The sequence below is a fragment of the Mobula birostris genome, chromosome 13, assembly GCF_030028105.1.
Source record: "Mobula birostris isolate sMobBir1 chromosome 13, sMobBir1.hap1, whole genome shotgun sequence".
Taxonomy (NCBI): domain Eukaryota; kingdom Metazoa; phylum Chordata; class Chondrichthyes; order Myliobatiformes; family Myliobatidae; genus Mobula; species Mobula birostris.
Window position 1 is genome coordinate 31,123,074 of NC_092382.1, and position 22,132 is coordinate 31,145,205.

At 42.3% G+C, this 22,132-nt stretch overlaps 1 protein-coding gene and 1 pseudogene across 1 annotated transcript in view; one reads left to right on the top strand and one right to left on the bottom strand.

Moving 5' to 3' along the window:
* LOC140208715 (uncharacterized) overlaps nt 1–17,825 on the top strand; it is a 112,949-nt gene extending 95,124 nt beyond the window's left edge. The window contains exon 4 of the mRNA XM_072277595.1: nt 12,484–17,825. Within this exon, the coding sequence (XP_072133696.1) occupies nt 12,484–13,938 (1,455 nt within the window). The 3' untranslated portion in view covers nt 13,939–17,825. The remainder of the gene's footprint in view (nt 1–12,483) is intronic.
* Nucleotides 1–22,132, bottom strand: part of LOC140208705 (uncharacterized) — a 72,960-nt pseudogene that overhangs the window by 24,212 nt on the left and 26,616 nt on the right.

Consider the following 22,132-nt stretch of genomic DNA (forward strand, 5'->3'; position numbering starts at 1 on the left):
CCTCTTCTTTAATCATTATACTTTCCATAACTACCCTTCTTGTTTCCTTTACCTTACACAATTCAATAACTTTCTCCCTGGTGAACACCGAAGAAAAGAAATTGTTCAAAATCTCCCCCATCTCTTTTGGCTCCACACATACCCATCCACTCTGATTCTCTAAGGGATCAATTTTATCCCTCACTATCCTTTTGCTATTAATATCTTTTCAAGATCTAAAGAAGACATAATATCCCTGAGCCATTGAACATGGGTACGGGGAACTTCATCTCTCCACTTAAGGAGTACTGCACGTCTAGCTAAAAGAGAGACAAAAGACAATGTTCGTCATTTAGCCGGGATCAAATGCTTGTCAGAGTCTCGTGAATTACCAAAAAAGGATCAGGTTCCAAATGACAGGGACATGTTTTGACCCATTCTCTCTGGGTACATAATGATATCAAAGACCTTTGTCCTGGGCAACAAGTAGCTTTCACATCACAAATGTGCCAGACTCCAATGAGACAGACTACTGCCCTTCCCTCCATATTCATTGGCATTGCCATCACTGAGTTCACCACCGTCAGTCACCTGGGGGAGGGTTCAGGGGAAATATTTATGAACAATACAGAAACTGGTGTCACCTGTGTGTATTGTGGTGATGTAAAAGTTACTGGAGAATTTACAAGTGGGAAGAAGTGGAATGATATTTGGAAATCTTGACTTTTTGAAGCATAATTTAGCAAGCAAATGACATATTGATGATGTGCAAAAGCTCTGGTGAGAAAATCCTTCATTACCCGTTACAGGCCTGCTACAGAGGTTGTGTGAGAGTGCAGATGAACTCGATCAAACCCAGAGGACATCAAAGTTCTTATCGAGAGTGATTTGCTAGCTGTTAAAATGAATATCTCTCTATATAAAATTCACTGTGCACATGTTGTCACTGGGTAAAAAAATGGACAGTACAAGATTTATGTGTATACAGGTCATTACAAATTAGAGGGTACATTGGTGGGAAGGTGGGGAGACCTCCAGTGTCCCTGATGCCCTCACCTACAAGATGTGCATCCAGCTGCAGCTTGTAACCCTGCACTTTAAGGAGTTGGAGCTTGAAATGGATGAATTCTGGATCATCCAGCAGTTGGAGGGGGTGATAGATATGAAATGAAGAGAGGTGAGTTACACCCAAGGTGCAGGACACAGGAAACTGGGTCAGAGTGAGGAAGGAGAATGAGTTTAACTAGCCATCGCAGAGTACTCTTGTGGCCATCCCACACAACAGCAGGTGGACCACTTTAGAAACTGTTGGGGGGCATTACCTGGCAGAGGAAAGTCAAGGGGGTGATAGGGGTTTAGTTACTTAAAAAGAGTGGGAATAAACGGGACCTTTTCAGAATGGCAGGCAGTGACTAGTGGGGAACCGCAAGGCTCAGTGCTGGGACCCCAGTTGTTTACAATATATATGAATGACTTAGACGAGGGAATTAAATGCAGCATCTCCAAGTTTGCGGATGACACAAAGCTGGGCGACAGTGTTAGCTGTGAGGAGGATGCTAAGAGGATGCAGGGTGACTTGGATAGGTTAGGTGAGTGGGCAAATTCATGGCAGGTGTAACTTAATGTGGATAAATGTGAGGTTATCCACTTTGGTGGCAAAAACAGGAAAACAGATTATTATCTGAATGGTGGCCGATTAGGAAAAGGGGAGGTGCAACGAGACCTGGGTGTCATTATACACCAGTCATTGAAAGTGGGCATGCAGGTACAGCAGGCGGTGAAAAAGGCGAATGGTATGCTGGCATTCATAGCAAGAGAATTCGAGTACAGGAGCAGGGAGGTACTACTGCAGTTGTACAAGGCCTTGGTGAGACCACACCTGGAGTATTGTGTGCAGTTTTGGTCCCCTAATCTGAGGAAAGACATCCTTGCCATAGAGGGAGTACAAAGAAGGTTCACCAGATTGATTCCTGGTATGGCAGGACTTTCATATGATGAAAGACTAGATCAACTAGGCTTATACTCGTTGGAATTTAGAAGATTGAGGGGGCATCTTATTGAAAGGTATAACATCCTGAAGGGATTGGACAGGCTAGATGCTGGAAGATCGTTCCCGATGTTGGGGAAGTCCAGAACGAGGGGTCACAGTTTGAGGATAGAGGGGAAGCCTTTTAGGACTGAGATGAGAGAAAACTTCTTCACACAGAGAGTGGTGAATCTGTGGAATTCTCTGCCACAGGAAACAGTTGAGGCCAGTTCATTGGCTATATTTAAGAGGGAGTTAGATATGGCCCTTGTGGCTAAAGGGATCGGGGGTATGGAGGGAAGCCTGGGGCGGGGTTCTGAGTTGGATGATCAGCCATGATCATACTGAATGGCGGTGCAGGCTCGAAGGGCCAAATGGCCTACTCCTGCACTTATTTTCCATGTTTCTAGTTAGGGCAAAAGAACAAGAGGGGACTAATATCCCAGTGGTAAGGCTTGGTAGTGCTAGTGTGGGGAGAGGGGTGTGTGGTTAAAATAATTTGAAGGGGGAATGGGAGCCAGAATGACAGAACAAGTAGTGGAGAGGGTGAATTGAATTGACTTCATTACATACAGTACACCCTTAATATGCATGAGGAGGAGTAATCTTTACATTACGTCTCCCTCTAAATGTGCAATGTGTAATTTATAGTAATTTATAATAAATAGTTTGTACATAGAACAGGCAATGTAATGTGGAAATGCAATTGTATCAGCATGAATTAATCAGTCTGATGGTCTGGTGGAAGATGATGTCCCGGAGCCTGTTGGTCCTTTTGCTGTGTTACCATTTCCTGGATGGTAGCAGCAGGAACAGTTTGTGGTTGTGGTGAATTGGGTCTCCAATATCCTTTGGGCCCTTTTTACACACCTGTCTCTGTAAATGTCCTGAATAGTGGGAAGTTCACATCTACAGATGTGCTGGGCTGTCCACACCACACTCTGCAGGGTCCTGCGATTAAGGGAAGTACAGTTCCCATACCAGGCAGTGATGCAGCCAGTCAGGATGCTCTCAATTGTGTTCCAGTAGAAAGTTCTTAGGATTTGGGGCCCCATCCCAAACTTCTTCCACCATCTGAGGTGAAGGAAGTGCTGGTGTGCTCTTTTCATAACACAGCCGGTATGTAGAGACCATGTGAGATCCTTGGTGATGTTTATGCCGAGGAACTTAAAAGCTGTTCACCCTCTCAACCCCAGATCCACTGATGTCAATAGGGCTTAGCCTGTCTCCATTCCTCCTGTTGTCCACAATCTGCTCCTTTGTTTTTGTGACAATGAGGGAGAGTTTGTTTTCTTGACACCAGTCAGATGTTGTTCGGACCTCAGGTAGAGTCAGCAATCAAATGGTTGAGCATGGGGCGATGAATATGCTGAGCTGTGTATATCACAATGCAAGAGGCATCGTAGGAAATCCAGATGAGCTCAGGACAGAAAATTATGATATTGTAGTCATTATTGGGACTTGGTTGCACCCAATAGTCTGAAGGATTTAGAGGAACAAATTTCTACAGAGATCAAGGACAATGCCAAGAAACAAAGGTTGATTCAGTAAGTGATTTTAATTTTCCATATATTGACTGGCACTCCCATGCTGTAAAAGGACTAGATGGGGTAGAGTTTGTCAAATGTGCTCTTATTCAGTATGCAGAATTCCTGATGTAGGTGTGTCCAATAATCTGTTAGTAAATGATCCAGGGCTGGTGACATAAATTAGTGATCATAATGCCATGAGATTCAAAGTAAATATGGAAAAAAAGCGGTCTGGACCACGGGTTGAGATTCTAAATTGGAGAAGGGTCAATTCTGAAGGTCTCAGAAAGGATCTGACAAGTGTGGTTTGGGACAGGCTGTTTTCTGGCAAAGGAGTACTTGGTAAGTGGGAGGCCTTCAGAAGTGAAGTTTGAAGGTGTAGAGTTTGTATGTGCCTGACAAAATAAAAGTTGAAGGGTAACTGGTGCAGGGAAACTTGGTTTTCAAGCGATATTGAGGCCCGGGATATTTTGTTCCTCTGTTGTGGTACAACCAAGGCTCAGGACTACAGTATCATAATTCCACGCCCTGAGCTCATTTGACATTTTTTTTTTGTTGTCTTCTGTTGGTTTCTAAAAGCTTCCCAATAGTTTTTGTTCTGTTTTTGCCCTTTCTTTGGCTCTTATGTTGGCTGTGGCTTCTCATTTCAGCCACGGTTGTGTCCTTCTGCCTTTCCAATGCTTCCACTTCTTTGGGATGTATCGATCACTCAGCTCCCGAACTCCTCCCATCGCTGCTCCGTTGTCACTCCTACCTTTTCCCTTCCAAACATGTTTATCCAGCTTCTCTGTCATAGAAACATGGAGAGGTTCAGTACACAAACAGGCTATTTGGCCCATCTGGTCAATGCTGAAATAGCATTTAAGCTGTCTAATGCAACTACCTGCACCGGGACCATTGCCCTTGTTACGTAACTGGCATCAATGAATATCAATCGAGACAGGTTATATAAAAACAACCAAACATTTATTAAACAGAGATAAACAATATAAAAACAAACAAAAACCTTAACTGAAAGTTAATCGCTATGCAGCCGTTCAACAAATCATCACTCAGCACTGGTTCTTAAAGCGTTAAATGCGAAAATAGTTCTTAAAGCGGTAAAGTCAAATACGGTTCTTAAAATGGTAAATTCTAAAGTCCGACAGATTTATACATTCAATTGGGAGAGACTTCTCTGGAGAAGGATTTCTTCATTGACACGACTTTCCAGTTTGTTCTGACCAAAGGATTCACGATGCAGGAAATAAACGGCTTAAGACAACTGACCGTCAATTCTAGAGAGCACCTTGCATGAACTACCTTGCTCTTTTGGTATGAGTTATCTTTGATGCAGGTCGCTACTCCTTCAACGAAGACTCAATAAGGTCGATCCTTTATTAAACTGCCAAACATTCCCGACTTAGCTTAATCCTTCGTATCCTGTATTTCGATGAAGTCTTCACTCTCCAGTACTGCTGGAAAAAGGTACATCAGTGCATCTAGCAAAAATTGCCAATCCAGCTCTGTTGTACCTTGCAACAGAAAGTAACACTCCTTTTTAAAAATGAAACTGTGTCATAAAAACAAATATGCAACAGAGACGGAGACACAGACGCACGTTCTAGCTGGAAAACTAAAAACTAAAATCTAACTGCGTCAACTGAGGTCTTCCCTTATATACCCGTGGTGCACGTGTCCCCATGTGACCTCACATCAGCGGGAAAATTACATCAGGTGACCTCCAGAAGACCATTACATCATTCTCACAAAAAAAGAATCACAGATCTCCTTGAGGTATGTAACACCTTCCTCCAAAAAAAACATATTGGTCTCTCAAAGAACAAAATTTTAACAATTAACAATTTATACAAAGGTATAAAACTTACAACATACACAATATATACAGTCTTATCTTTCAGCACTTTACAAACTAATATACAGTAGGAGTGTTACAAATTTTAAAATACCACTCCATAAAAACAATTTTTCATTGTACATTTAACATCTAGATAAACGATCAGTGATCACAATATCTTTACCCTTAATATGAGTGATCAGAATATTGTACTCCTGTAACATTGAACTGTGTTACTAAATTGAAGTTTAATTTCCTTAACCCTTTTCCTTAACGGTCACAGTGGCCTGACCAAATTCACTGTTAGCTAAGTTAATAGTTAAGTTAGCTTTTGAAAGTCTGTCAAATAATTTCCCCACCGCAGTAATATGTGCTTTCCACGTATTATTTCCTGTAACTAAATCATCAATATAGGCATCTGTATCTTTTAATCCCTGAATCATGCTATTAATCATCCTCTGAAATGTACCTGGTGCATTCTTCATCCCAAATGGAAGAACATTATATTCATATAGCCCAGATGGGGTTACCAATGCTGAAATCTCTCTACCTCTATCTGTCAATGGAACACACCAATAAGCTCTTAACAAATCAATCTTTGTAAGGAATTTGGCTTCAATCATCTACCCTAGGGATTGGATATGCATCAGTTTTTGTCACAGCATTCACCTTCCTGTAATCTGTACAAAACCTAATACTATTATCTGGCTTAGGCACCATAATGCACAGTGAACTCCAATTCAAATTAGAGTGTCTAATAATATCATTCTCTAACATATACTTAATTTCTTATTTGGCAAGTTCACATTTTTCCCTGTTCATTCGATACGGATGTTGTTTTATGGGTTTTGCATCTCAACATCTACATCAACTGTAGCTACAGTGGCTGTTCTAGGAACATCTGGAAATAAATCTCTGTATTTAAAAATTAACTGTTTCATCTGCTGTCTCTGCTCTGGCTGTAAATAAGCTAATTTTCCATAAATATTTTCTAGAATTTTTGAATTTGGTAACGTGGCTGAAATAATGTTGAGTTTAAAATGAGTTTCAGATGAATCATCCCTTAAGGTTTTATCAAGATCAGACTCATTATTGATCACAATAGTCATAGCAGCAGTCTCTCTCTTAATATGGTTTTATCATATTTATATGACACAGCTGTGTTGTCTTTCTCCGATCTGGGGTTTTTATCACGTAATCTACATCATTTACCTTAGATTTAATCTCATAAGGACCATGAAATTTAGCTTGTAATGGGTTCGTTTGCACTGGGAAAAGAACCAACACCTTATCTCCAGGCTTAAATGACCTCATCCTAGCTTCCTTATCATACCAAGTCTTCATCTTCTCTTGAGCTAATTTAAAATTTCCTTTGCCAAGCTACAAGCTTTATATAATCTTTCTTTAAATTAAAAAAAAAACATAATCTAGCAAACTAGTGTGTACCTCCTTATTAATCCACTGTTCTTTCAACAAGGCCAAAGGTCCTCAAACTCTATGCCCAACCACAAGTTCAAAAGGACTAAAACCTAATGATTCCTGTACTGCCTCTCATACTGCAAAAAGTAGTAAATGTATACCTTCATTCCAGTCTTTTTCATTTTCCACACAATATGTCCTAATCATAGTTTTTAATGTAGAATGAAATCTCTCCAAGGCTCCTTGTGATTTTGGATGATAGGCTGATGAGATAATCTGTTTTGCTCCCAGTTTATAAACTATTTGCTGAAACAATCCAGACATACAATGACTACCTTGATCCGGTTGTATTTCCTTAGGCAACCCAAAATAAGTAAAAAAAACTATAAGACCCTTTGTCACAGTTTTGGCTGTTATATTCCTAAGAGGTACTGCCTCTGGAAACCTAGACGCTGTGCACATAATAGTTAACAAATATTGATGTCCAGGTTTAGTTTTTGGCAAAGGACCTACACAGTCTACAATGATTTTTGAGAACGGCTCACCAAGTACTGGAATTGGTTGCAGTGGGGCCACTGGAGTAACCTGATTAGGTTTACCCACAACTTGACATGTATGGGACGTTCTGCAAAATGTCGCTACACCTTGTCTTAAACTAGGCCAATAAAAATGTTTAGAAACTTTGTTCATAGTTTTCTTTACACCTAGATGACCACCCAAAGGAATACTATGAGCCATAGTTAAAACCTCATTTCGATAAACTTTAGGAACTACTACCCGATGATTAACCTCCCATTCCTCACTAGCAGGAATTGTAGGTGCTCTCCACTTTCTCATTAATAGTCCCTTTTCAAAATAATATCCCACTGGTACTTTTTCAATTTCACTATCTGAAAGAGCTTGTTCTTCTGCTATCATCTCCTTCCGAGATAAAGACAAATCTTCCTGGTCAGACTTACCACCAAAATCCTGATCAAATAACGTAGGTAAGAAAGTTTCTGATACATCCTCAAAATTCGAATCTTGAGTTGAACTGTCATGGGTAACAACCTCATCCTGTACATCAGTCTTTTTAGCCATAGCTCTTGTTACAACACAGGAAGAATCTGTGTTAGATTCCCTCTGTGGTTCCTCAGAATTTGAATTTATTTTCAAATGCACTTCAGGACAAACTTGTCCACATGCTAAATCATTCCATAACAAAAGAGAAACATCATTCACAGTTAAACTGGATTGTAGCCCTACTTTAACAATCCCTGTAACTAATCCTGACCTTAAGTTTACTCTATGCAAATGTCCTGGCATGAGGGCACTCCCAACTCCTCTTATATAATTTACCTCACAATGTCAGACTTTAGTCAGACTTCAGACTTCAGCTTTTAGCACACTGTCTAATATTAGTGATTGAGAAGCTCCAGTATCTCTAAGTATTCTTATTGGTACTGAATTAGATCCTTCTTTCAAGGATACAAATCCTTCTGTTATAAAAGTTTCATATCCCCTCTTAACTTGGTCAGACTCTGACACATCTTCATTAATGTTTTCTAAACCCTGTGAATTTAAAGGTGTTTCAATATGCTGCACGCAAGCATCTGGGTCGGCTTCTTTCTCTTTCTTTTTCAATCAAAAGCAATTAGCTATTACATGTCCAGGTTTCTTACAATAATTACAAATAATACCAAAAATGTCTTTCCTTCACATGTCTCCCTTCATCCTTACTTTTCTCACTCACTTCAGGTTTAATTTCTGGTTTACATTGACTCTCTGTGCTATTTTTCCTTTTAAAAATTTTACCTGCAGAAAATTTATTCTTATGAATTAAAGCATATTCATCAGCTAATTTAGCAATCTCCTGCAATGTAGCAGTGTCCCTTTCATTTAAGTATGTTCTCACTTCAACAGGAATGCTTCTTTTAAATTCCTCCAGTAAAATCAACTCTTTTAATGTATTAAACTCCCCATTCACATTTTTAGAGGAAACCCATCTCTCAAAACACATAGATTTCTCATAGGCAAATTCTACATAAGTTTTTTCCACAGATTTCTTCAAATTTCTGTATCTTTCTCTATACGTTTCCGGAACCAACTCATATGCCTTTAATATATGCTGTTTAACAGTATCATAATCCAGTGCTTGCTCAGCATTTAAAGCTGTATAAACTTGTTGTGCCTTGCCTTTAATTACACTCCGTAACATCACGCGGCCATTGCTCTTTCGGCCACTTTAAACTCAGAGCAACACTTTCCAAATGCTGGAAATATTTGTCCACTTCAGCTTCATTAAATGGAGGAGCCAAGATAACCTCACAACTAGCAATAAACTGTTTCTTAGAACCAGAAGACTGATTTCCCATCCTTAATTTCTCCATCTCAAACTCAAATTTCCTCCGGTTTTCAGCTTCCCTTTCTTCAAATGCCCTTTTTTTAATTAGCCTCTCTTTTGGCCATTTCCACTTTAAATCTTTCAAACGTCAACTGTTCAAGGTGCAACTGCATTTCCAGATTAGTCATTGGAAACCTATCTAACACCTCATCATCAAAAGTTTTCAAATTAATATAATGCTCAGCGATTTTCTTTGTATTAAAGCCTTTGTGGTATTCTTTGTAATTCCTTTAATATCCAACCTCCTCGCAATCTCCAATACCTCAGGTTTTTTTGCATTCACTAAAGACACCGAGTCAGGCATGTCCATAAACTCGTTAATATTCATTGTTGCCGAATACCACTCACACACCAATCCAACTCAAAAAAATCGGGTATTTTCCTTTTCCAAATCAGAATGGCAATTATCAGCACTTAACCTCAAAATCGGAACATCTCCTGGCTGAGCCCCCAAAAAAATTATGTTATGTAACCAGCAACAATGAATATCAATCGAGACAGGTTATAGGAAAACAACCAAACATTTATTAAACACGGATAAACAATATAAAAACAAACAAAAACCTTAACCGGAAGTTATGCAGCCGTTCAACAAATCGTCACTTGGCACTGGTTCTTAAAGCGTTAAATGTGAAAACAGTACATAAAGTGGTAAAGTCAAATACGGTTCTTAAAATGGTAAATTCGAAAGTCCAACAGATTTATACATTCAATTGGGAGAGACTTCTCTGGAGAAGGATTTCTTCATTGACACGACTTTCCTGTTTGTTCTGACCAAAGGATTCATGATGCAGGAAATAAACGGCTTAAAACAACAGACCATAAATTCTAGAGAGCACCTTGCATGAACTACCTTGCTCTTTTGGTATGAGTTATCTTCGATGCAGGTCGCTACTCCTTCAACAAAGACTCAATAAGGTCGATCATTTATTAAGCTGCCAAACATTCCTGATTTCTCTTAGTCCTTCGGGTCCTGTACTTCGAAAAAGTCTTCACTCTCCAATACTGCTGGAAAAAGGTACATCAACACATCTAGCAAAAATTTCCAGTCCAGCACTATTGTACCTTCAAACAGAACGTAACATGCCGTTTTAAAAATGAAACTGCGTCATAAAAACAAATACGCAATAGAAACGGAGATACAGACGCACGTTCTAGCTGGAAAACTAAAAACTAAAAACTAACTGCGTCATCTGAGGTCTTCCCTTATATACCCATGGTGAAAATGTCCTCACGTGACCTCACATCGGCGGGAAAATTACATCAGGTGACCTCCAAAAGAGCATTACATCGTTCTCACAAAAAAAATCACATCTCCTTGAGGTATGTAACACCCTCCATACCCCTACCATCCAGGCTCCCATCCGAACTTCTTTTAAATGGTGAAACCGAGCTCACATTCACCACTTGTGCTGGCATCTCATTCCACACTCTCACAACCATTTCAATAAAGAGATTTTCCAAATGTTCCCATTAAATTTTCACCTTACCCATGACCTCTGGTCATCATCCCACCCAACCTCAGTGGAAAAAGCTGCTTGCAATTACCCTATCTATACCGTCATAATTTTGTACACTTTTAACAAATCCTCAAGGCAATGTATAATTTCCTTGTTTATGTTTAGAGCCTTTTTTAGGTGTATAAAATGATGAGGGGCATTGATCGTGTGGATCGCCAGAGGTTTTTTCCTAGGGCTGAAATGGCTAACACGAGGGGCATAGTTTTAAGGTGCTTTGAAATAGATACCGAGGGGATGACAGGGGTAAGTTTTTTACACAGAGAGTGCTGGGTGCGTGGAATGCACTGCCAGCTATTTGTGTGAGAGTGTTTCAGTTCCTACCAGTCACCCATGCAGCTCAGTGGGAACAGGGAATAATACGAATAGACAGAGTCAAACTGAGCCAGGTCACAGATTGGAGATGGCAGAAATTCCCATTGTTATCGAGACAGGAACAGTATCAGAGAATATGTTGGTCATTCTAGATACCAGCACTGTGCCCAGTTAGAAGATGATTTCTCTCTCGAACTTGGATTGAACCTCACTGTAATAGTGTGATGCCAGATCACACCTTGACAACTCAAGTGATCTCATCTGAAATACTGTCTTACACCCATTGATGGATTTTGTAAATATTTTTACAGGTTAAAAATGACAAGGAATTTGTCTATGGGAATCTCGAACACAGCAAGCCAGTTTTGCTGTCTCTAGCCGGATATTTAAGAAGTGGAGCAAGGGATTCACTTGATCATCCTTTGTGCTCGGACTGTGACGAGGGATTCACTCGATCATCTGACAGACTGGCACGCCCGTCATTTTACACAAGGACCTACACGTTCACCTGCTCAGTCAGTGGGAATGGATTCAGTCGGTCATCTCAACTGAAGGTACATCAGCAAGTTCACACTGGGACAAGGCCATTCACCTGTTCTGTGTGTGAGAAGGGATTCAGTCGGTCATCCCACCTGTGGACACACCAGTCGGTTCACCCTGGGCAGAGGCTGGTCAGCTGCTGAATTTGTGGGGAAGAATACACTCGGTCATCTGACCTAATGGCTCACCAGCAAGTTCACACTAGGGAGAGGTTGTACACCTGCTCGGACTGTGGGAAGGGATTTACTAAATCATCTCACCTACTGAGGCACCAGTCAGTACACACTGGGGAGAGGCCATTCACCTGCTCCGACTGTGGGAAGGGATTCACTTTGTCATCCCAACTGAAGGTACATCAGCGAGTTCACACTGGGGAGAGGCCGTTCACCTGCTCCGACTGTGGGAAGGGATTCACTTTGTCATCCCAATTGAAGGTACATCAGCGAATTCACACTGGGGAGAGGCCGTTCACCTGCTCCGACTGTGGGAAGGGATTCACTTTGTCATCCCAATTGAAGGTACATCAGCGAGTTCACACTGGGGAGAGGCCGTTCACCTGCCCAGACTGTGGGAAGAGATTCACTCGGTCATCTCACCTACAGAGACACCAGCGAATTCACACTGGGGAGAGGCCATTCACCTGCACAGTGTGTGGGAAGCGATTCACTCGGCCATCCCACCTACAAGCACACTGGTCTGTTCACACTGGGGAGAGGCCGTTCACCTGCTCAATGTGTGGGAATAGATTCACTTGCTCATCCCACCTGAAGGTACATCAGCGAGTTCACACCGGGGAGAGGCCGTTTATCTGCTCAGACTGCGGGAAGGGATTCATTTGCTCATACCAACTGAAGGTGCATCAGCTAGTTCATACTGGAGAGAGGCCATTCACCTGCTCAGACTGTGGGAAGGGATTCACTTGCTCATCCCAACTGAAGGTACATCAGCGAGTTCACACTGGGGAGAGGCCATTCACTTGCTCAGTGTGTGGGAAGGGATTCACTCGATCATCCCACCTGCAAGTACACTCGTCTGTTCACACTGGAGAGAGACCGTTCACCTGCTCAAACTGTGGGAAAGGATTCACTCAGTCATCTGAACTGAAGGTACATCAGCGAGTTCACACTGGAGAGCGGCCGTTCACCTGCTCAGACTGTGGGAAGGGATTCATTTCGTCATCTCAACTGAAGGTACATCAGCGAGTTCACACTGGAGAGAGGCCGTTCACCTGCTCAGACTGTGGGAAAGAATTCATTTGCTCATCCAAACTGAAGGTACATCAGCGAGTTCACACTGGGGAGAGGCCATTCACCTGCTCAGTGTGTGGGAAGGGATTCACTTGCTCATCCCAACTGATGGTACATCAGCGAGTTCACACTGGGGAGAGGCCGTTCACCTGCTCAAACTGCGGGAAGGGATTCACTCAGTCATCTGAACTGAAGGTACACCAGCGAGTTCACACCGGGGAACGGCCGTTCACCTGCTCGAACTGCGGGAAGGGATTCAGTCAGTCATCTGAACTGAAGGTACACCAGCGAGTTCATACTGGAGAGCGGCCATTCACCTGCTCAGAGTGTGGGAAGGGATTCACTTGCTCATCCCAACTGAAGGCACATAGGCGAGTTCACACTGGGGAGAGGCCGTTCACCTGCTTGCACTGTGGGAAGGGATTTACTTCCTCATCCCAACTGAAGGTACATCAGCGAGTTCACACTGGGGAGAGGCCATTCACTTGCTCAGTCTGTGGGAAGGGATTCACTCAGTCATCCGCCCTAATGGCACACCAGCGAGTTCACAGTGGGGAGCGGCCGTACACCTGCTCTGTCTGTGGGAAGGGATTCACTCAGTCATGCACCCTACAGAGACACGAGCGAGTTCACAGTGGGGAGCGGCCGTTCACCTGCTCAGATTGTGGGAAAGGATTTACTCAGGCATCCGAACTACAGGCACACTGGTCAGTTCATACTGGGGAGTGGCCGTTCACCTGCTCAGTCTGTGGGAAGGGATTCACTTGGTCAACTGAACTACAGGCACACCAGTCAGTTCATACTGGGGAGAGGCCGTTCACCTGCTCAGTCTGTGGGAAGGGATTCACTAAGTCATATCAACTGAAGGTACATCAGCACGTTCACACTGGAGAGAGGCCGTTCACCTGCTCAGACTGTGGAAAAGGATTCACTTCGTCATCTCAACTACTGACGCACCAGCGAGTTCACACTGGAGAGAGGCCGTTCACCTGCCGAGACTGTGGGAAGGGATTCACTCGGTCATCTCATCTACAGAGACACCAGCGTGTTCACACAGGGGAGAGGCCATTCAGCTGCTCAGTGTGTGGGAAGGGATTCACTCGGTCATCGAATCTACAGAAACACCAGCGAGTTCACACCGAGTAGAGGCCGATCAGCTGCTCAGACTTTGGGAGGAGATTCTCTGAGCACTCTGCACCGAATGTGCATCATTGGGTTGACAGTGGGGAGAGGCCGTTCGACAGCTGTGAATGTGGGAAGCGATTCACTCAGTATTCTAACCTGATGTAACTCTCACTTTGACTGGCAGCTTAATATAGGGGGTGATAGCCCCCCCCCAGCCCGGCCAGTCTTAAGAAATCTTGTTTGGGTGGATGCTGCTTGATGTGTTCCCTGTTACAAATCAGTACCCTGAGAAAACAAACGGTACATAATCTGTGATTAAACGTTTGGGCTTTATAGTTTCTTACTTTGACTATAGAACGAGTAAAAAAAATAATGAAGAAGAAAGGCCCAATCTCTCCATTCATGTCTTCTCATCGCTCCCCGGCAAAAGACTGCAAAAATCTCTCTTCCAGACTCCCAAGAAAGAACAACATTTCTCTCATTGGATAGCCCTGCGTTCCAAAACCCTGTTGTCTCTAGTCGTAACCTAAACATTGCTGCTACAGAGAAACCGTTACCTCAGCAGTGATGCATTGCAGAGAGGCCATTCCATTAGCAGTGAAACCTCACAGCATGTTACACTTGTGACATGGTACTGGAATGTTTCAATAAGCTGCTTGCTGGATATTTGTCCATCACCGTTGCTGAATGCAATTTTGAGAGTGACTGTTGGTGCTGAACTCTGCAATTATTGCTGCTGCTCACCACACCCAGTCTGCACCCTGGTCACTGAGCATGGGAGGAGTTTCTTCTGCTGCATATTCACCTTTATTGGGACTGGAGTTTTATATGGACTGGAGTGGAGAGCGGCCAGTGAAGGAGTGGAGCTTTGAGGCTTTGGCTCGAGAGGTTCTGGCAGTTGGATTGTGCAATCATGTCAATCAAAATTTGAACAGCTCAGAATGCAGCTGATTGGGCAATCAAGGTCAGGGGACCAAGCAATTTGATTGGGCAATTGTAAATTGAGAAGCTCAACAAACAAGTAAAAAGAGGGGTAGCTGAAGCGGAGCGGCCAGTGAGTGAGTGGGCCAGTGAAGGAGTGGAGCTTTGAGGCTTTGGCTCGAGAGGTTTCGGCGAGAAGAGGCAGAGGACGAGCTTGCTCCCAGTAAGGTAAGGCTGGGTATGTTTCTTTAATTATTTTGATTAACTTAGGAGTTGGTAATGGAGGCAGTAGATAGGACAGTCCAGTGCTCTGATTGTAGGATGTGGGAAGTGAGGGACAGCACAATTGTCTCTGATGACTAAACCTCAGGGATCTGTACTAGGTCCAATGTTGTTTGTCATATATATTAATGATCTGGATGATGGGGTGGTAAATTGGATGAGTAAGTATTAGATGATACTGAGATAGGTGGAGTTGTGGATAATGAAGAATATTTTCAAAGCTTGCAGACAGGATTTAGACCACTTAGAAGAGTGGGCTGAAAGATGGCAGAAGGAGTTTAATGCTGATAAATGTGAGGTGCTGCATTTTGGTAGGAGTGATCAAAATAGGGCATACATGGTAAATGGTAGGGCATTGAAGAATGCAGTAGAACAGAGGGATCTAGGAGTAATGGTGCATAGTTCCCTGAAGGTGGAGTCTCGTTTGGATAGGGTGGTGAAGAAAGCTTTTGGTATGCTGGCCTTTATAAATCAGAGCATTGAGTATAGGAGTTGGGATGTAATGTTGAAATTGTACAAGGCATTGGTAAGGCCAAATTTGGAGTATTGTATACAGTTCTGATCACTGAATTATAGGAAAGATGTCAATAAAATTGAGAGAGTACAGAGGAGATTTACTAAAATGTTGCCTGGATTTCATCTCCTAAGTTACAGCAAAAGGTTGAACAAATTAGGTCTTTATTCTTTGGAGCGTAAGAATATTGGGAGTTAGGAAAAAAGTTAAAAAGCAGGACCTCAAGGGTGGTAATCTCAGGATTGCTGCCTGTGCCACGAGACAGAGAGGGTAGGAACAGGAAGTCATGGCAGTTGAATGCGTGGCTGAAGAGTTGGTGCAGGGGGCAGGGGTTCAGATTTCTGGAGCATTGGGATCTCTTCTGGGGAAGGTCTGACCTGTACAACAAGGACGGGCTGCACCTGAACTGGAAAGGAACCAATATCCTGGTGGGCAGGTTTGCTGGAGCTGTTGGGGAGGGTTTAAACTAGTTTGTCAGGGGGGTGGGAATCAGAATGTGAGTGCAGAGATGAGGGTAGAAGGACAAGGGCATGATGCTATGTGTTCTGAGTTGCTGAGGAAGGGCAGGCAGGGGACAAAACATACATGTAGCCAGTTCGAGGGGTTGAAGTGTGTCTATTTCAATGCCAGGAGTATTAGGAATAAAGGGGCTGGACTTAGAAAATGGATCAGTACGTGGAACTACGATGTTGTGGCCGTTACTGAAACTTGGCTGGAGGAAGGGCAGGATTGGCTGATGCAGGTACCGGGGTTTAGGTGTTTTAAAAGGAATAGGATGGGAGGTAGAAAAGGGGGGGAGTAGCATTACTGATCAGGGATAGTATCACAGCTGTAGGAAGGGAGGTCGCTGCAGAGGGGGTGTCCACTGAGTCGGTGTGGGTGGAAGTCACAAATAGGAAGGGATCAATCACTGTGCCGGGAGTGGTCTATAGGCCCCCAAATAGCCCTCGGGACATCGAGGAGCAGATAAGCAGGCAGATTTTAGAATGGTGCAGGAAATACAGGGTTGTAGTTATGGGTGATTTCAACTTCCCTCATATTGACTGGCACCTCCTGACTGCAAGGGGGATAGATGGGGCTGAATTTGTCAGGTGTGTTCAAGAAGGATTCCTGACACAGTATGTGGACCGTTCGACGAGAGGAGAGGCCATACTGGATCTAGTTCTGGGTAATGAACCTGGTCAGGTGGCAGACATCTTGGTGGGGGAGCATTTTGGTGAGAGTGACCACAACTCCCTTAGCTTCAGCATAGCTATGGAAAAGGATAAAAACAGACAAAATGGGAAAGTGCTTAACTGGAGAAGGGCTAACTATGAATGGATGAGGCAGGAACTAGCGAGAGTAAATTGGAAACAGGTGTTGAAAGGTGAAAGCACAGAAGTAATGTGGAGGAAGTTTAGGGACCACTTGTGCTGGGTTCAGGATAGGTTTGTCCCACTGAGGCAAGGAAAAAATGGTCGGAAAAGGGAACCGTGGCTGACGAAACACGCGAGGCAACTCGTCAAGTGGAAGAAGGAAGCAGATGTTAGATATAAGAAGCAGTCAGAGCCCTGTTGGCCGCTTTTCGATTGCTCCTACCCTGTTTACTTAATTGTCTCCTACCAGTCTTTTTTTTTTTGAAACCTTATTATAAAACTTCAATACTGCTTTACTGTGGCTGGGAAAAGAACCAAAGCGTTTGCAAAAGAAAGAGAAACAGAAGATGAATCCGCAGTCACTTTGGATTCAATCAGTGACTTCCTTAAACGGCAAAAGTAGGAATTCTGTGAAGAGTTTCAACGGCTTAACAGCAAATTGGATACAATTCAGCGAACTTTATTTGAGCATGAGAACCAAATTCAGGAGAATACTGCGAAGCTAATGTTACTTGAAGAGGACACTGAAGATACAATTAAACTCTGCAAAGAGTTATCTTTATCCAATGATAAAATGCTGAGAAGGATCATCAGTCTCGAAAATAAAAATAGGAGAAATAACTTGCGAATCCTGGGTCTTGAAGAATCAATTGAATGCGCTGACCCTTCGAAGTTTTTTGCAAACTTTCTGAAGCAGATTTTCCCTGCTTTATTCACATCTGAGCTGAAGCTCGATCGAGCTTCTCGCTCTCTGACTTTGAAGCCATTGTCCTTGGTGGCGAAACCCAGATCGATCAGACTAGTCTTTCATGAATTTCGTATGAAGGACCTTTTAATTCACCATACTCGGAGACAAGGAATGATCGATTTCCAAAATTGCAAGGTTAGATTTGTCGAAGACTATTCACCTGAAGTTTTGGCTGATCGCATGAAATATAAAGAAGTTATGTCGGAATTTTATAATAAAGGGTATAAACCATCTCTTCAGTTCCCCGCACGTCTGAGTATTGTTTTGAAGAACGGATTGCGAAAAAGAATAAATTCAGTTGAAGATGCAAAAGAGTTTCTGAAGGATGAATTCTAAAACTGTTATACTTCTTATTTGATCAAGTTTTTTTCTTCTGTTAATATGAATTTGAAATAAGGTTACGTTTTGGCTGTTCATATATTGTCTTTTGTTATATATTTTTTGATACTACTTTATTTTATCCCTTTTTGAGGCTTTCTTTTAATACAGCTTTCTTTGAATTTGTTTAAATTGATCCTTTCACATTTTCAAATACTAAGTTGTTTTACTTTTTATGTTGTGTGTTGGTAGGGACATAATGACATCGCAGGACTGGAGTTCTTTCTGTCAACAGGATTTTTTGGGGCCGGTACTTAGTTCTTAGCTCACTGACTGTCTATTGGTCAGCTTTCTCACTTTGGGTAGGGGAGGGGGTAGGGCCTATTTCTCTCTGGGAGCTGTGTTGGGTTGAATATATGATTGTTTGTTTCAATACCTTACTTTACGGTTTGCTTTCTAGTTTTAATAACTTATGGCCAGATCTTTTAATTACATGTTGATTGGTATTTAAAATGGTTCGAAATATTCACCTGTTTAGTTTGAATGTGAAAGGGTGAATCACCCCACCAAAAGGAACAAAGTGTTTGCTTATATTAAAAAAATGAAAGCACCCATTATTTTTTTTTTACAAGAAACACACATACACAGCTGTGATACCTTACGTTTTTTTTACTGAGTGGAAGGGTAAGGAATTCTACTCTTCGTTTAACGCAAAATCCCGTGGAGTTTCGATTTTTTGTAGATACTACAGTTCCCTTTATTCAGCATAAAGTTGTTTCGGACCCTAATGGTCGTTTTGTTATTGTATCAGGGAGTTTAGACAGTAAGTTGATTGTTTTTGCTCATGTTTATGCCCCCAATGTAGATGATCCAGGATTTTTTGAGCGTCTATTTTCATATTTGCTAGATTTGTGTACTTACGCCCTTGTGATGGGAGGAGATTTTAACTGCTGGTTAGATCCAGTATTTGATCACTCATTTGTTAAACCAGCCACACTTAATAAATCAGCTTTGTTTATCCAATCTTTTCTAACTAAATGTGGTATAGTTGATGCTTGGCGATTTCTTCATCTGACGGACAGGGAGTATTCTTTTTTCTCTCATGTCTATCATTCTTATACCGGGATTGACTTTATTTTTATTGATAGTCAAATGATTCCATTAGTTCGATCAATTGAATATAAAGAGATTGCTATCTCTGACCACTCTCCTGTAATTCTATCTTTAAATCTTCCTGGTCCTATCCCCATGAGTAGATTTTGGCGATTTAATTCAACTCTGTTATCCGATGAGGATTTTTTAAAAAAATTATGGAGAATCAAATTACTCTTTATTTTTGAAGAAAATACGTTGGAAGAGGCGTCTAGCCTGATTATATGGGATACTTTTAAAGCATACATCCGGTGTCAAATTATTTCTTATACTGCAAACATCATTAGAAAAGCTAACAAAGAAAGAAATGAATTAGCCAATCAGTTAAAGCAACTGGACCATAAATATGCTTCTGTACCTGATCCTGAAACATATAAGAGACGTATTGAAACTAAAACTAAATATGATCTTCTTTTAACATATCCAATTGAAAGCCAACTTTTAAAAGATAGAAGTCAACTTCATATTCACGGAGATAAAACTGGTAAGCTACTGGCTAATCAATTGAAGCCATTTTCAGCCAAGCGGCAAATTAAAGAAATACATAAAATTAATGGGGACGTGACAACTGACCACCTTGAAATTAATGAACTTTTAGAGAATTTTATTCTAAATTGTATAGATCTGACTCTGTTAATGATAATATTGCAATGAATAATTTTTTAGATCGATTAAATATTCCTAATCTTTCATTAGATGATCGTAGGCAATTGGATCAACCTATTTCCCAGGATGAAATTGCTCAGGCTATTTGAGAATTGCATTCTGGGAAATCCCCAGGACCCGGTGGATTCTCTGGAGAATTTTATTAGGCTTTTTCCTCCTTGCTTATACCACATTTATGTTCTACCCTTACAGGAAGGAAGACAACCAGAGTCTTTTTACGGAGCTTCCATTTTGCTCATTCTCAAAAAGAATATGAATCCTACTAAATGCTCTTCGTATAGACCTATCTCTTTACTCAATTTTGATACTAAAATTTTATCTGAAGTGTTGGCTTGAAGATATATCTTGCACATGCACCAGTCGTGCATGCAGCCTGGTACAGCCAATCCGATCTATTCCTTTTACTTTTTAATTTTCGTTATTTTTTGTATTTTTTTTCTCACGGTAACACGTCGAAGCTGCACGCTGTCTAACATGCTGGTAGAGAGAGTTTTCTTTGGGTTTTCTTTAGCACTGGAAATGGTTACATCCCAACATGCGAGACAGAAGCAAGGTCGCATTGTATATTTCACGGACCAGCAAACACCGGCCGGCTTAGCGAACAGAGCGATGGACACCCCAGCTGAAATCCGGAGGAAAACACACAGAGGGGGATCACAAAGTCGAGGAAAGAGGACCGGGTCGAGACAACAGAGACTTTTGGAGAAGAGGAGTTCGGTGGGTAATTCCATTCCGGCTGACCGGAAGTGCACTGAGAGCGGTAAGTGTGAAGGAGTTCGGTGCTTACTGATCTGGCTAACAACGGATAGTGCAATCCGGGGTATATTATGATCGAGGAATGTGTTTGCAGACTGGATATTGAACTTTTTACTGTTGGACTTCGGCCACATTCCACCGTGATACAACACTTGGCAGCACGGGAGGTCGTACCTGCCTGTGGCCATCGAACATGCAGCTCCTCCCGTGGAGGGTCAGACACCCTGAGCCGATAGACTGGTCCTGGAATTATTTTCCATCTGGCATAGTTTGCATTTTGGTGTTTGATTGTTGGGGTTTTTTGTATTGCTATATTTACGCTCTATTCTTGGTTGGTGCGGCTGTAACGAAACCAAATTTCCCTCGGGATTAATAAAGTATATCTATCTATCTATATCTATATTGATAGGATGCAAAACTGGGCTGAGAAGAGGCAAATGGAGTTCAACCCAGATAAGTGTGAGCTGGTTCATTGTATTAGGTCAAAGATGATGGCAGAATATAGCATTAATGGTAAGACTTGGCAGTGCGGAGGATCAGAGTCAAGTCAAGGCACTGTATATTGTCATTTCCACCATAACTGCTGGTACCATACACAGTAAAAACGAGACAATGTTTTTCAGGACCATGGTGCTACATGAACAATACAAAAATTACACTGAACTACGTAAAAAAACACAAAATTACACGAGACTCCAGACCTACTGAGGACTGCATAAGGTGCACAAAACAGTGCAGGCATTACAATAAATAATAAACAAGACAGTAGGTTGGTGTCAGTCCAGGCTCTGAGTATTGAGGAGTCTGAATACTTGGGGGGGAAAAAACTGTTACATAGACTGGTCGTGAGGGCCTGAAAACTTCGGTGCCTTTTGCCAGGTGGCAGGAGGGAGAAGAGTTTGTATGAGGGGTGCATGGGGTCCTTCACAATGCTGTTTGCTTTACGGATGCAGTGTGTGGTGTAAGTGTCTCCAATGGTGGGAAGAGAGACCCCGATGATCTTCTCAGCTGACCTCAGTATCCACTGCAGGGTCTTGCGATCCGAGATGGTTTCCGAACCAGACAGTGATGTAGCTGCTCAGGATGCTCTCGATACGTCCTCTGTAGAATGTGGTGAGGACGGAGGGTGGGAGATGGACCTTCCTCAGCCTTCACAGAAAGTAAGGACACTGCTGGGCTTTCTTTGCTATGGAGCTGGTGTTAGGGACCAGGTGAGATTCTCCGCCAGGAGAATCTTGGGGTCCGAGTCCATAGGACACTCAAAGCTGCTGCGTAGGTTGACTCTGTGGTTAAGAAGGCATACGGTGCATTGGCCTTAATCAACCGTGGGATTGAATTTAAAAGGCGAAGGGTAATGTAGGACTCTGGTCAGACTGCACTTGAAGTACTATGCTCAATTCTGGTCGCTTCGTTACAGGAAGGATGTGGAAACCATAGAAAGGGTGCAGAGGGGATATACAAGGATGTTGCCGGGTCTGGGGAGCATGTCTTATGAGAATAGGT